Here is a 12444-nt window from a genome sequence, read left to right on the forward strand (position 1 = left end):
TTTCCATTGGTTCACCCCCCAAATGGCTGCTGAGGCCGGCGCACCGCGCTGATCCAAAGCCAGGATCCAGGTGCTTCCTCCTGGTCTCCCATGCGGGTGCAGGGGCCCAAGCACGTGGGCCATCCTCCACTGCCCTCCTGGGCCACAGCAGAGAGCTAGACTGGAAGAGGAGCAACTGGGACAGAATCCGGCGCCCCGGCCAGGACTAGAACCCGGGGTGCCGGTGCCAAAGGCAGAGGATTAGCCTAGTGAGCTGCGGCACCGGCCACTGGTATATGTATTTTAAGAGTCCATATCTTTTGGAGAAACAATGAAACAGTTAAGATATACATCTGAGTATTGCTTCAACACAGTCTAATGGAGTTGATAAAATTTTGGATAAATTTTACAATTCCCTATTGTGTAATTATTTTCCATCTGGAGTGAAAACTGACTCTGAGAATTTTATTGTAGCCTTACCCCCCGTGAATTCAATTCATACGGAGCCCGAAGAGGCAATGATGCTGTGATGACAAGAGGCACATTTGCAAATATCAAGCTTTTCAATAAATTTATTGGAAAACCAGCTCCCAAAACCATTCATTTCCCATCAGGACAGACGGTAAGGGTGCACACCGCGCGTTGAGGCTGCGGACCTGGGGCGGAGTGTGTACTAAGTCTTTGTGTTTGATCCACAGCTGGATGTATTTGAAGCTGCAGAGCTGTACCAGAAAGAAGGGATCCCACTGATAATCTTAGCAGGGAAGAAATACGGCTCTGGAAATTCAAGAGACTGGGCTGCCAAAGGACCCTACTTGCTGGTATTGGTTCTTAAAACTTCTTAGCATCTGAAAGTCAGAGTTACAGGGAGAAAGAGAACTTCATCCGCTGGTTCACTCCCCACTTGGCTGCAAGAGGCACTGGGCCAGGCCAGAGCCAGGAGCCAGGAGCTTCTTCTGGTCTCTCACATGAGTGCAGGGTCCCATGTACTTGGGCCATTTTGCGTTGCTTTTCCCAGGCCATTAGCAGAGAGCTGGATCAGAAGTGGAGCAGCTGGGATCGAATTGGTGCCCACATGGGAAGCCAGCATCACAGTGGTGACTTTACCTGCTGTGCCGCAACGCCAGCCCCAAAATAATTTTTAATACTCCCTTTTGTCAGAAACATCCTGTAAAAATTCATTTTGCTTACTTGGGCTTTTTAATGGTTATTCAGTCCTCATTGCTAGGGTACTTTGAAATGTTTGTGGTAAATGAACTAAAAGGTGTTTATTTTTGGTGCAGAAAGTTTGAAATCCATGCATAGTTTTCTTATAATGCACATTTTCTATGAATTTTTTGTAGGCCCCTTGTATTTATGTATTTTTTTCTGCTAGCAGTTTTGGAGAATATTTTGTGCTGATCTGGCTGCATTTTAATATCTGAATTTAATTCAGCATTTTCTTAGGTGACAAAATCCGTATGGCAGAAGTATCTGTCTTACGGTATAATAATAGGATGTGGTGGTGCCTGTGAGCCTGAAAAGCCTTTCTCCCAGGACTGTTCCTCTGTTGCTGTATCCCTGGTGTGCGGGGGGGCAGTCATGTGACTGTGTGCCCGCCCCTTCCTGTTCCCCAGCTGTTCTCACGGGGGCTGGAGGAAGGCTGCCAAGTGCACCCTCAGCGCCCATCTCATCCACCGCCTGCTTTCTTGAACTTCCTTGATTTAGTTTCTTCCTCCAGATATAAACACCCTAAGGAGCTGTAGCAGTAAACCAGATTCTCTACTATTTCTGAGATACTATTTAGAAGTATTACAAATGTTAATGATAGTTACAGATTCCTTTTATTCTAAACATTTCTCAACTTTTTTTAAAAAAAGATTTATTTATTTGGAAGGCAGAGTTACAGAGAGAAAGATCTTCCGTCCACTGCTTTACCTCCCAAACGACTTCAGTAGCCGGGCCGAGCCAGGTGGGAACCAGGAGCCAAGAACTCAACCCCAGTCTCCCACGTGCAGGGCCCAGCGCTTGGACCATCATCCACTACTTTCCTAAGCACATTAGCAGGGAGCTGGATTGGAAGTGGAGCAGCCAGGACTTGAACCCATGCGCATATGGGATGCCAGTGTTGCAGGCGGCGCCCTAACCCACTGCGCCACAGCACCGACCCCTCATTTACGTTTTTCTGTGGGAAGCTTTCCTCATACCGTGAGTGGTCTTTGGCCAGCCCCACAGTTATACATGAAAATCTGATCCCAAGCTCCAGCCATGGCTGGCTTTTGTCCACCTGGAGCTGTGGGCTAAGCCCTGGTTGTGGGTGCCTGTGATGCCTTCTAAGACGGCTGAATTTCAGGATACAGTCACCTGTGCCGCCCCTGTTTCCAGCCTGGTGTTCTCAGGCCAGCCTGTCCCTGTGCCCAGTGAGCCTCGGTCCCGAGGTGATCCCAGCAGAGCCATTGGGACGAACGCTGGGTCTTCAGTGTTAACAACGACTGTATTCATTGTATGTGCAAAGTACAGTAAGCACACAGCGTCACGTGAGCACGCACGCAGTGTGTCTGTGGTGCTGCATTTTTGGAGGGAGAGAAGAGGTGAGCAGGAAGACAGGACTAAGGTAAACTGGCCTAAAAGGCCTGAGTGAGACCCAGATTAGAGCCTTTCGGGCTTGTTCTCTGGAGAACAGACAGTTCCCCTCCCAGCATGGGACCCGCCTTACTGTGGGGCGGGGTGCGGAACCGGTTTCTGCCGAGGGCTTTAGATATTTATGATATCATCTGTGGGCAGATTTATTGAATTTCGAGTCCTGCCTGTGGTTGCCTTGGCAGGGCCAGCCCAAGTGATTTCGCAGCCCTTGTGTTCCCCACCCCTGCTCTGAGACTGCAGTACTGCCAGTCTTCCAAGAACTTTGGATTCTCGGCTTAGCCTGGGTTCCTGCTATAAAGTGACTCAGACCCTAGGGTGTTGTTCCCTAGCCTCAGCCTCCTCATTCCATTATTTCAGCCTTGTGTGCTGTATCAGTTATCCTCTAGTTTGTAATGTTTGGAGAATTTCCTCTGCTGTCCTCCCTGTCATGGGTTCATACCTTCATCACGCCCTTATTTTAGTATTCTATTTCAGAGAGCGTGTTGGGCATTCGTTCATCCTAGCAGGTGAGGCACCCGCGTTCCATTTCCTAGGGCCTGGGCTGGATGCTTGCTCTGCTTCCTGGGAGACAGCAGCGAGGCGCAAGTGGTTGGGTCCCTGCCACCCAAGCGGGAAACACAGACTGAGTTCCCGGCTCCCAGTGTCTGCTCTGGGCTAGTGTTTGGGCCAGGAACCAGCAGATGGGGCCTCTTCCTCTGCCTTTTAAGTAAGAGTTCACCTGTCTCAGCTCTGCTGTGAAGGCCGCCCCATCTGCAGAGCCCTGACTGCAAGGGGGGCACGAGAGGTGGCTGACGGCCTCAGAACAACTTCGGGAGCTCCTTCAGGCGCAGGAAGTCATCTGCAAAGAGCCTTTGGGAACCCGGTCCCAGTGTGGGGTGTGAGGGTGAAGTGTTCAGGGAAGATCGTGGTAAATCTTTTCCCCTTTATAATGCTCAATAAATCAACTTTCAAATGTGAGTAAAGGAAATGAAATACTCATTTATTACAGGGTGTGAAAGCTGTTTTGGCTGAAAGTTATGAAAAAATACACAAAGATCATCTGATCGGAATTGGCATAGTTCCACTTCAGTTTCTTCCGGGAGAAAATGCAGAGTCCTTGGGCCTGTCCGGCAGAGAGACGTTTTCTTTAACGTTCCCTGAAGAACTCTGTCCTGGGACTGCGCTGACTGTAAAGGTATATCCCAGCCCTCAGGTCTGCGCTTGCGCTCCGCTGGCTGGCTGGAGCGGGAAGCAGCCCCAGCGAGTCGCGTACCAGCGCCGGCATAAGTGGCGCGGTGTGAGGCGGCGCTGTGTCCTGCACCCTGCACCCGTGTTCACGTCGCGCAGTGTGAAATGGTGCTGTGTCCTGCACCTGTGTTCACGTCGCGCGGTGTGAGGTGGCGCTGTGTCCTGCACCCTGCACCCGTGTTCACGTCGCGCGGTGTGAGGTGGCGCTGTGTCCTGCACCCTGCACCCATGTTCACGTTGCGTGGTGTGAGGCGGCGCTGTGTCCTGCACCCTGCATCCGTGTTCACACCGCGCGGTGTGAAATGGTGCTGTGTCCTGCACCCTGCACCTGTGTTCATGTTACGCGGTGTGAGGCAGTGCTGTGTCCTGCACCCTGCACCTGTGTTCATGTTATGCGGTGTGAGGCAGTGCTGTGTCCTGCACCCTGCACCTGTGTTCATGTTACGCGGTGTGAGGCGGCGCTGGGTCCTGCACCCTGCACCTGTGTTCATGTCGCGTGGTGTGAGGCGGCGCCGTGTCCTGCACCCTGCACCCGTGTTCATGCGGGTCATGTTCTGGGAGCAGAGGACATGGAATGCTCACTGCAACAAGGAAGACATGGAGGGGAGTACCCTAGCCTCCTGTGTCAGCGTCTGCTTTGTGATTTTTGGCTCTCTGTGCTGATCTAACTTTAACACAGGCGTGTGCTCTACTCACGTAGAAGGCAGAGCAGGCTGAGCGCTTGGGGTGAGAGGGTGGCTTTACCACTCAGGGAGAGTGGCAGAGTTGGTGTGAGATCAGGGACATAGAGTAATGTCCCCAAATAGCAGTCAGCCCAAAGCCCTTGATTTATGGTTATCGCAGTGTGCCATTTGTGATTTAGAATCAGGAATGAAGATTCTGTTTTTCTACTTAGCTACGAAGCCCAGAGTCAGGTATATCTCAGTGTTTTCCAAATAGCAGAAGGGTTTCCAGAGCAGAATGTCTGGAATTAGAACCAGGAAAAATAGACAGCATAGGCGGCAGGTGTAGTCAGTGACCATGAGAACAGATGGCCCGAGCACAGGTAGACAGCATAGGCGGCAGGTGTAGTCACTGACCGTGAGAACAGACGGCCCGAGCACAGGTAGACAGCATAGGCGGCAGGTGTAGTCACTGACCGTGAGAACAGACGGCCCGAGCACAGGTAGACAGCATAGGCGGCAGGTGTAGTCACTGACCGTGAGAACAGATGGCCTGAGCACAGGTAGACAGCATAGGCGGCAGGTGTAGTCAGTGACCGTGAGAACAGACAGCCCGAGCACAGGTAGACAGCATAGGCAGCAGGTATAGTCACTGACCGTGAGAACAGACGGCCCCAAGCACAGGTAGACAGCATAGGCGGCAGGTGTAGTCAGTGACCGTGAGAACAGACAGCCCGAGCACAGGTAGACAGCATAGGCGGCAGGTGTAGTCACTGACCGTGAGAACAGACGGCCCCAAGCACAGGTAGACAGCATAGGCGGCAGGTGTAGTCACTGACCGTGAGAACAGACGGCCCGAGCACAGGTAGACAGCATAGGTGGCAGGTGTAGTCAGTGACTGTGAGAACAGACGGCCCGAGCACAGGTAGACAGCATAGGCGGCAGGTGTAGTCACTGACCGTGAGAACAGACGGCCCGAGCACAGGTAGACAGCATAGGCGGCAGGTGTAGTCACTGACCGTGAGAACAGACGGCCCGAGCACAGGTAGCACTGAGGGTTTAGCACTCACTTCCTTTTTTTTTTTTTTTTTAAGACAAGTTCTGGAAAAGTATTCAACATGATTGCTGCATTTGAAAATGATGTGGAGGTCACATTGTACAAGCATGGAGGCTTATTGAACTTCGTGGCACGAAAATTCTCATAGTATCCGCCCATCGGGGAGAGACTGCTGCGTGGCGCTGGAGAGCCCTGCGCTGCGCCGGGCGCCGCCGCGGAGGTGCTGGTGGCCCCCGCGCACTCAGTTATCGTCCACGGATGTAGTGATTACGAATCATCGTAGGGACTGAATGAAGTCTTCTTGATTTTAAATCATATCTGAATGGTGCTATTAACATTGCTAAAATCAGCGTGTGAAGTGTGTTGTGGAAGAGACCTGTAAGTATGGGGAGGGGTGTGTTTTATCAGACCATTTGTAAATAAAGGCAGAGTTTGAACTTGAAGATTTCTGTATGAGTGACCTGGAGTTGTCTGCTCAGCTTTGCTCCTGTGAACTCTGCTACTGTTTGTTGGTTTAAGATCAGCACATTGGAATAGAAGGAGGTTAGACTCTGAAACTGTGGAAGTTGGTATCTGACCTATAAAGGACTGTTAAGTGTATTAATTCCCTTCTAGCATTGCGCTGGACACAGTTGGCATTCTTAGTTTGTGAATGAGCCAGGTTTATCGTAGATTCAAGGGATGACCTTGCCCCAGGTTGCAGTCATTCTGTCCACCCCAGCCAAGGTCCTCCGTGGAGAGGGACTGCAGCGGAACAGAGCCGACCGCTCGGCCCTGCGCAGCGACCACGCGGGTGAGCCTCCCCCAGGGCACGCCCTCTGGCGAGCCGCGCCACTTGATTTGATTCTTTTGCTCACTTTCTGTGATGCTGTAACTCCCCGTGACCTAGTTAGGTACTGCTAACTGAAATTCCATACTTGTTTTTCAGTTGCTAAAGAGAACTTGAACCATTAAGCTCTGTGCTGGTTCCCTCTAGACTCTTAAGTGACTCACCCTAAAGGACATGGATGCTCAGCTGTAGGCATTTTTAAGTATTGCTGTTTCTTAATTATTTAAGTTGGTTTGAAATCATTGTTTGCCTAGGTTGCGTGGTTTCTGTTCATTTCTGTTACATTACTGGTGTGATCCAAGCTGACTGTAAGGGCGAGACACTTCAGTTGTGGCCGAGTGCCGTGTATTCCCGACACGCGAGTCTGCCCACCACGGCAGGCGGGCCGCGCCATCTGGCAGAAGCGTGGGCAGTTAACTCCAGAAGATGCCGTGCTTAGTAGGTGCAGGGTCGTAGTGATTTTTCCTGTATGTGAAGATTTACATAGAAAGCAGTTACATCCGTGCAGTTCCCAGTCAGCTCACGCTGCTCAGAGTGAAGAAGTGCTACAAGCTAAAGATGCTGGAACCACAGCCAGTGGGCAGCGACCACTGAGAACCACGCACAAAGTCAATCATGGTGTCTGAGAGTATTTTGCAAATATGTATTTAAACAGGAAGATGGATGAGTTTATCAAGACAGTTTCCCTTCTGTAAAATGTTTGTGTTTTCTTTGGTACTTTGAAGTCATGCTTTGTTCTGCATATTTACTGTGTCTCTCAGTGCATGTATGTTTGGCTTACGTGAAAACAGGAGTTGGGGTGGAGAATTGACAAGTTAAATGTTAGATACCTGTTACATGCTTTGAAAAACTGGTCATTCCACATTAGGTGGGTGGGTGGGGTCTGTGGAAGGCACACTCGACATACAGTCTGTAGGCAGAGGCACGGGCTGGTCATCATGGCTGAGCCCGGGGAGAGGGACGCTGGCCGCCTGTGAAGGAGACGTCGGCGTCTCCAGGCCTGCTGGTCCAGTGGTGATACAAGCAAATCGTGTGTTTCGGGAACAAAACCACAGTTCCCTTAATCAGCTGCTTGTATACGTTGGAGCAAGAGCTTCAATAGCATGGTTATAAGTTGGGGAGAGTCGTAGCTGTGTGTACCTGCTAATTCTGCCTCTAGCCAAATGCTGTGGTTACAGAGATGTGGCATCTGCTGGTTTTTACTGTTTTATTTACCTCCTCTGTGACTGCATCTGGGTAATTCTGTATTACAAAAGGGAGTGGAGAAGCGCACAGGAGAAGCAGGTCCGTGTTGTGAACTTGAAGTTCAGTTTCAGAGTCATTACCAACAGCAGCAGGTTGTCTTGTAAGCAGCACTGTGCTACACACTTGGTTTGGTTTTGCTGCTCCTGAGAGGTGAAGTCAGCGACAGTGTCATCCTGCCCCTGAGTTGCCATTATCCCTCAGAGGTTCCCACGATGGCAGTGGCCCTGTCCGGCTCTGTCATCTGCTGACACTTGAATGAGAGCTGTCAGAAGCCTGTCAGATCGCTCAGTGTTCCCATTGGTACTCGGACAGCAGGTGTACCAAAACAAAGCAGGTGCGGCTGAAACCTCGGAGTTGCGGCTGTTGGCACGTACTGTAATGAGGTGGTTGTGTCCACTTTCTCTGTGATGAGTGACGCGAGAAAAGTTACTTGACTGACATTTTTCTAGGGTTGAATTAAAAGACCCTTTCTTCTGCCTGTAGATTTAGAAGATACTAAAATCCTGGCTGTTGACCCTCAGTTTGGTTTGGAGTAACGAAAGGGGAAGGGGGTGGACGTGACAGCGTTTTCCATGGGTTTCCCCCGATGGACAATAGTGCCGATGTTTCTATCAGTTTTACACATAATATGTGGCTACGAGACCATGTATTTCACTGAAGTAACTATAAATCATTGTCTATTATTTAAAGCCAACAAAACAGTGTAACAGTTGTAAGTTCAATAATGTTAAGTATTGTATAGAAATATATTGGAGGCAAAGTCCAGTTGATGACAATTGTGTATATGTTACTGATGCTGTAAATTATTTTTAATAAAGAGAATTGTATTACACTTGACTCTTGTTAGAAAATATTTTGTGGCAATTGAAAATCAAAAACCATAACTTACAAAGAAATGTGCCGCCATCCAGAAATTTGTCTTCAGACATGCCGTCTGGTGTTCTGACACCAGTCCTTGCACACGACGACTGTAGGTCCCAGCCTCACACTCTGCAGTTCCTCTTCCGCTCCAGGGCCGATGAGAATGAAATTGGGCCAAAAGCTGAACCTGGTTCAGCGGTGGTGGCAGTGAGCAGTCACATGTTGGAGTCGGGAAAACCTCATGCAAAGTAGAGTGGAGGTTCTGTGTGTCCTTTTTAAATTTTTTCAGTTTTAAAGATTTATTTAGAAGTAGAATTGCAGACAGAGAGAGGGAGAGACAGAGAGGTCTTCCATCTGCTGGTTCACTCTCCCAAGTGGCTGCAGTGGCTGAAGCTTCGCCAATCCACAGCCAGGAGCTGCTTCCATGTCTCCACGTGGGTGCAGGGGCCCAAGCTCTTGGGCCATCTTCTGCTGCTTTCCCAGGCCATAGCAGAGAGCTGGAACAGAAGAGGACCAAACCAGTGCCCATATGAGATGCCGGCACCTTTGCCCACTATGCCACAGTGCTGACCCGCTCTTATTAAAGACTAAAAGTTTTACTTAAGCAGACAGCTCCTACCTGTTGGTTCTCCCCGAATGCCTGAAAGCCAGGAGTCAGGTTATTGCAAGCCAGATCTGTGTGGGTGGCGGGGACTTGACTGCCCGAGCCATCCGCCTCCTCCGGGGTCTGCATTAGCAGGAAGTTGGAATCAGGAGCTGGAGCAGGGAATTGAACCAAGCACTTCAGTTCGGGCATCCTCAGGGGCGTCTTCACCACCAGGCTGAACCCACTCCGGGCACTGTGCATCTCTTTATTAAGATTGATTTGAAAGGCGGAGATCCTCACAGGGTCACTCCCCACGTAGCTGCAGCAGCCATCACCGCCATGTTGAAGCCTGCAGCCAGGAAACCACTTTGGGCTTCCACATGGGTGGCAGGGGCAACACGTGGGCCATCGGCTTCCCAGGCGCATTAGCAGGGAGCTGGACTCGCAAGCAGAGCAGCCAGGACTGACTCCGCTAGGAGATGCCGGCGCTGCAAGCCTAGGTTTCCTGCTCCGTGGCAGAGCAGTCCCTGCGCGGTGCTGTGTGTTCTGGCCCGGTGCCGGAGCACCACCTCATGTTGCTGCCTGCCTATCCAGGATCCCGGGAAGCAGCATCCGCAGCTGGGAGCTGAGACCGCGGGTCTCTACCGCACGCGATGTTTGTCCACGGGTCTAAGGGCCATTTCTCCACTCTTCGTGGGTGATTACGGTTTATTAAAAACGTGTTTGTAATCAAAACTGGCATATTATTAGGGCTTCCTAAGGATGTTGGTGCACTATTCTGAGCGGTTCGTTGTAAAGGCAATAACACAGGATGTGCTGATGGGAACATCCAGGCTTGGAGGAAAGCGGAGGGCACCTCTGACTTGCATGTAGTCAGCTTACGGTTTTCACTTGGTGCACGTTTTGCCTTTTAGTCGTTAGCTTCCCTTCAACTGTATCGTGTTACTTAGATGTGAATTGTTTTGATGATTAGTTTTCCAGAATAGATGGATGTATGACTTTAAGACCTGCGTTCGGTATACTTAAAAAAGGAGTATCTACCGCAAAAGCAGATGTACCTATAGTCCCATAAGATTTGCTTGTGTAAGGACAATTGTGTTATCACCGAATTTTTGTTTGCCTGGTCTTGATGCTGAATTTTTGAGCATTTTAAACAACCTGCACAATATAAAACGTGTAACTAGTGGGCTGCTAGGTTTTTCTTTAAGATTTATTTATTTAAATGGCAGAGTCTCAGAGGGAGAGAGAGGTTCATCCCGGAGATGGCCCAACTGCGGAAGCCAGGAGCCAGGAGCTTCCTTAAGGTCTCCCGCACGGGTGGCAGGAGCCCAGGCACCTGGGCCATCTTCCCTGCTTTTCCCAGGCCACTAGCAAGGAGCTGGATTGGAAGCTGAGCAGCCAGGACTCCAACCAGTGACCACGTGGGATGCCAGCATTGCAGGCGGAGCTTTATCCACTACACCACCACACTGGCCTGGGCTAGTAAGTTGTATAGGCCATTGTTTCATGATACAAAGTCTTGTCTACAGTCTTGTTCTGCAGATGGTTCATCTTGTAGGACCTCCAGTATCTGAACTCCGGGAGTCACTACCTAATGTGTGCCAGTGGCTAGGTGGAAAAGAAATGTTACTGCAATGCTGACCTGACACATCTTAGATTGGTGGAATCTTTAATTTGTTTCTGAGGCGGCTCCGCGGCTCACCAGGTTAATCCTCCGCCTGCAGCACCGGCACCCCGGGTTCTAGTCTCAGTTGGGGTGCCGGATTCTGTCCCGGTTGCTCCTCTTCCAGTCCAGCTCTCTGCTGTGGCCTGGGAAGACCCAAGTGCTTGGGCCCTGCACCCCATGGGAGACCAGGAGGAAGCACCTGGCTCCTGGCTTCGGATCGGCGCAGTGCCGGCCATAGCGGCCATTTGGGGGGTGAACCAACGGAAGGAAGACCTTTCTCTCTGTCTCTCTCTCTCATTGTCTAACTCTGCCTGTCAAAAAAAAAAAAAAGTTTCTGAGACCAACGCAGCTCTTGTGGCTGGTTCACTCATGAGATGCTTCCAACGGATGTGAGATGGGGGCTGAAACGGGAGCCTAGAGCTCAGTCCAGGCCTCCCACGTGGGTGGCAGGGACCCAAGTACTTAGACATCACCTGCTGCCTCTCAGTGCATTAGCAGGAAGTCGTCGGGAACCAGGGCCAGGAGGCGGGATGCAGGCATCTTAGCCTCTAATGGAAATGTTTTTTTTTTTTTTTTTTTTTTTTATTTATTTATTTTTTTTTATTTTTTGACAGGCAGAGTGGACAGTGAGAGAGAGACAGAGAGAGAAAGGTCTTCCCTTGCCGTTGGTTCACCCTCCAATGGCCGCCGCGGCCGGCACACCGCGCTGATCCGATGGCAGGAGCCAGGAGCCAGGTGCTTTTCCTGGTCTCCCATGGGGTGCAGGGCCCAAGCACCTGGGCCATCCTCCACTGCACTCCCTGGCCACAGCAGAGGGCTGGCCTGGAAGAGGGGCAACCGGGACAGAATCCGGCGCCCCGACCGGGACTAGAACCCGGTGTGCCGGCGCCGCTAGGCGGAGGATTAGCCTAGTGAGCCGCGGCGCCGGCCTAATGGAAATGTTTTTAACCATGGTAGCCAACGTTGACATTACTGGGGAGAAACATGCTCTGGCAGGATGTATTAAAGAGTTTTATATGGGGCTGGCGCCGCGGCTCACTAGGCTAATCCTCCGCCTTGCGGCGCCGGCACACCGGGTTCTAGTCCCGGTCGGGGCGCCGGATTCTGTCCCGGTTGCTCTTCCAGTCCAGCTCTCTGCTGTGGCCCCGGAGTGCAGTGGAGGATGGCCCAGGTGCTTGGGCCCTGCACCCCATGGGAGACCAGGAGAAGCACCTGGCTCCTGGCTTCGGTTCAGCGCGGTGCACCAGCCGTGGCGGCCATTGGAGGGTGAACCAACGGCAAAAGGAAGACCTTTCTCTCTGTCTCTCTCTCTCACTGTCCACTCTGCCTGTAAAAAAAAAAAAAAAAGCTTTATATGAAGATATTCCCTAGTGGGTTAAGCCGCTGCCTGTGACCTCAGCATCCCATATGGGCTCCAGTTCGGGGTCCAGCTGCTCCACTTCCCATCAGGCTCTCTGCAGCCGGCTGCTGCGCCCATTCACGCCCGCAAGCACTTGGGTCATCCGTTGCCTTCCCAGGCGCAGGAGCAGGGAGCTGGCTCCAAAGCGGAGCGGCTGCTGGAGAAAGGCCGTGCACCTGTCCGCTGGCCGCGCCTCTGTGCCCTGGGCGGCTGAGAGCCCCAGCTCGCAGCTGTCAATCACGAACCCCGGCTGCAGCCTCCCTGGCGCGAGCCCCCTGCACACTTCCCTGCCGACTTCGATGCTGCTCGCG

General features: G+C 51.5%; 1 protein-coding gene across 3 annotated transcripts in view; it reads left to right on the top strand.

Moving 5' to 3' along the window:
- The window catches only part of IREB2 (iron responsive element binding protein 2), a 58874-nt gene extending 50416 nt beyond the window's left edge, over nt 1-8458 (top strand). For all 3 annotated transcript variants that reach the window (XM_070054616.1, XM_070054618.1, XM_070054617.1), the window contains exons 19-22: nt 454-601; nt 678-800; nt 3590-3775; nt 5585-8458. In XM_070054616.1, coding sequence (XP_069910717.1) covers nt 454-601; nt 678-800; nt 3590-3775; nt 5585-5695 — 568 coding nt within the window. In that variant the 3' untranslated portion in view covers nt 5696-8458. The remainder of the gene's footprint in view (nt 1-453; nt 602-677; nt 801-3589; nt 3776-5584) is intronic.
- The last annotated feature ends 3986 nt before the right edge of the window (nt 8459-12444 follow it).

Source organism: Oryctolagus cuniculus, chromosome 12 (genome assembly GCF_964237555.1).
Source record: "Oryctolagus cuniculus chromosome 12, mOryCun1.1, whole genome shotgun sequence".
NCBI lineage: Eukaryota > Metazoa > Chordata > Mammalia > Lagomorpha > Leporidae > Oryctolagus > Oryctolagus cuniculus.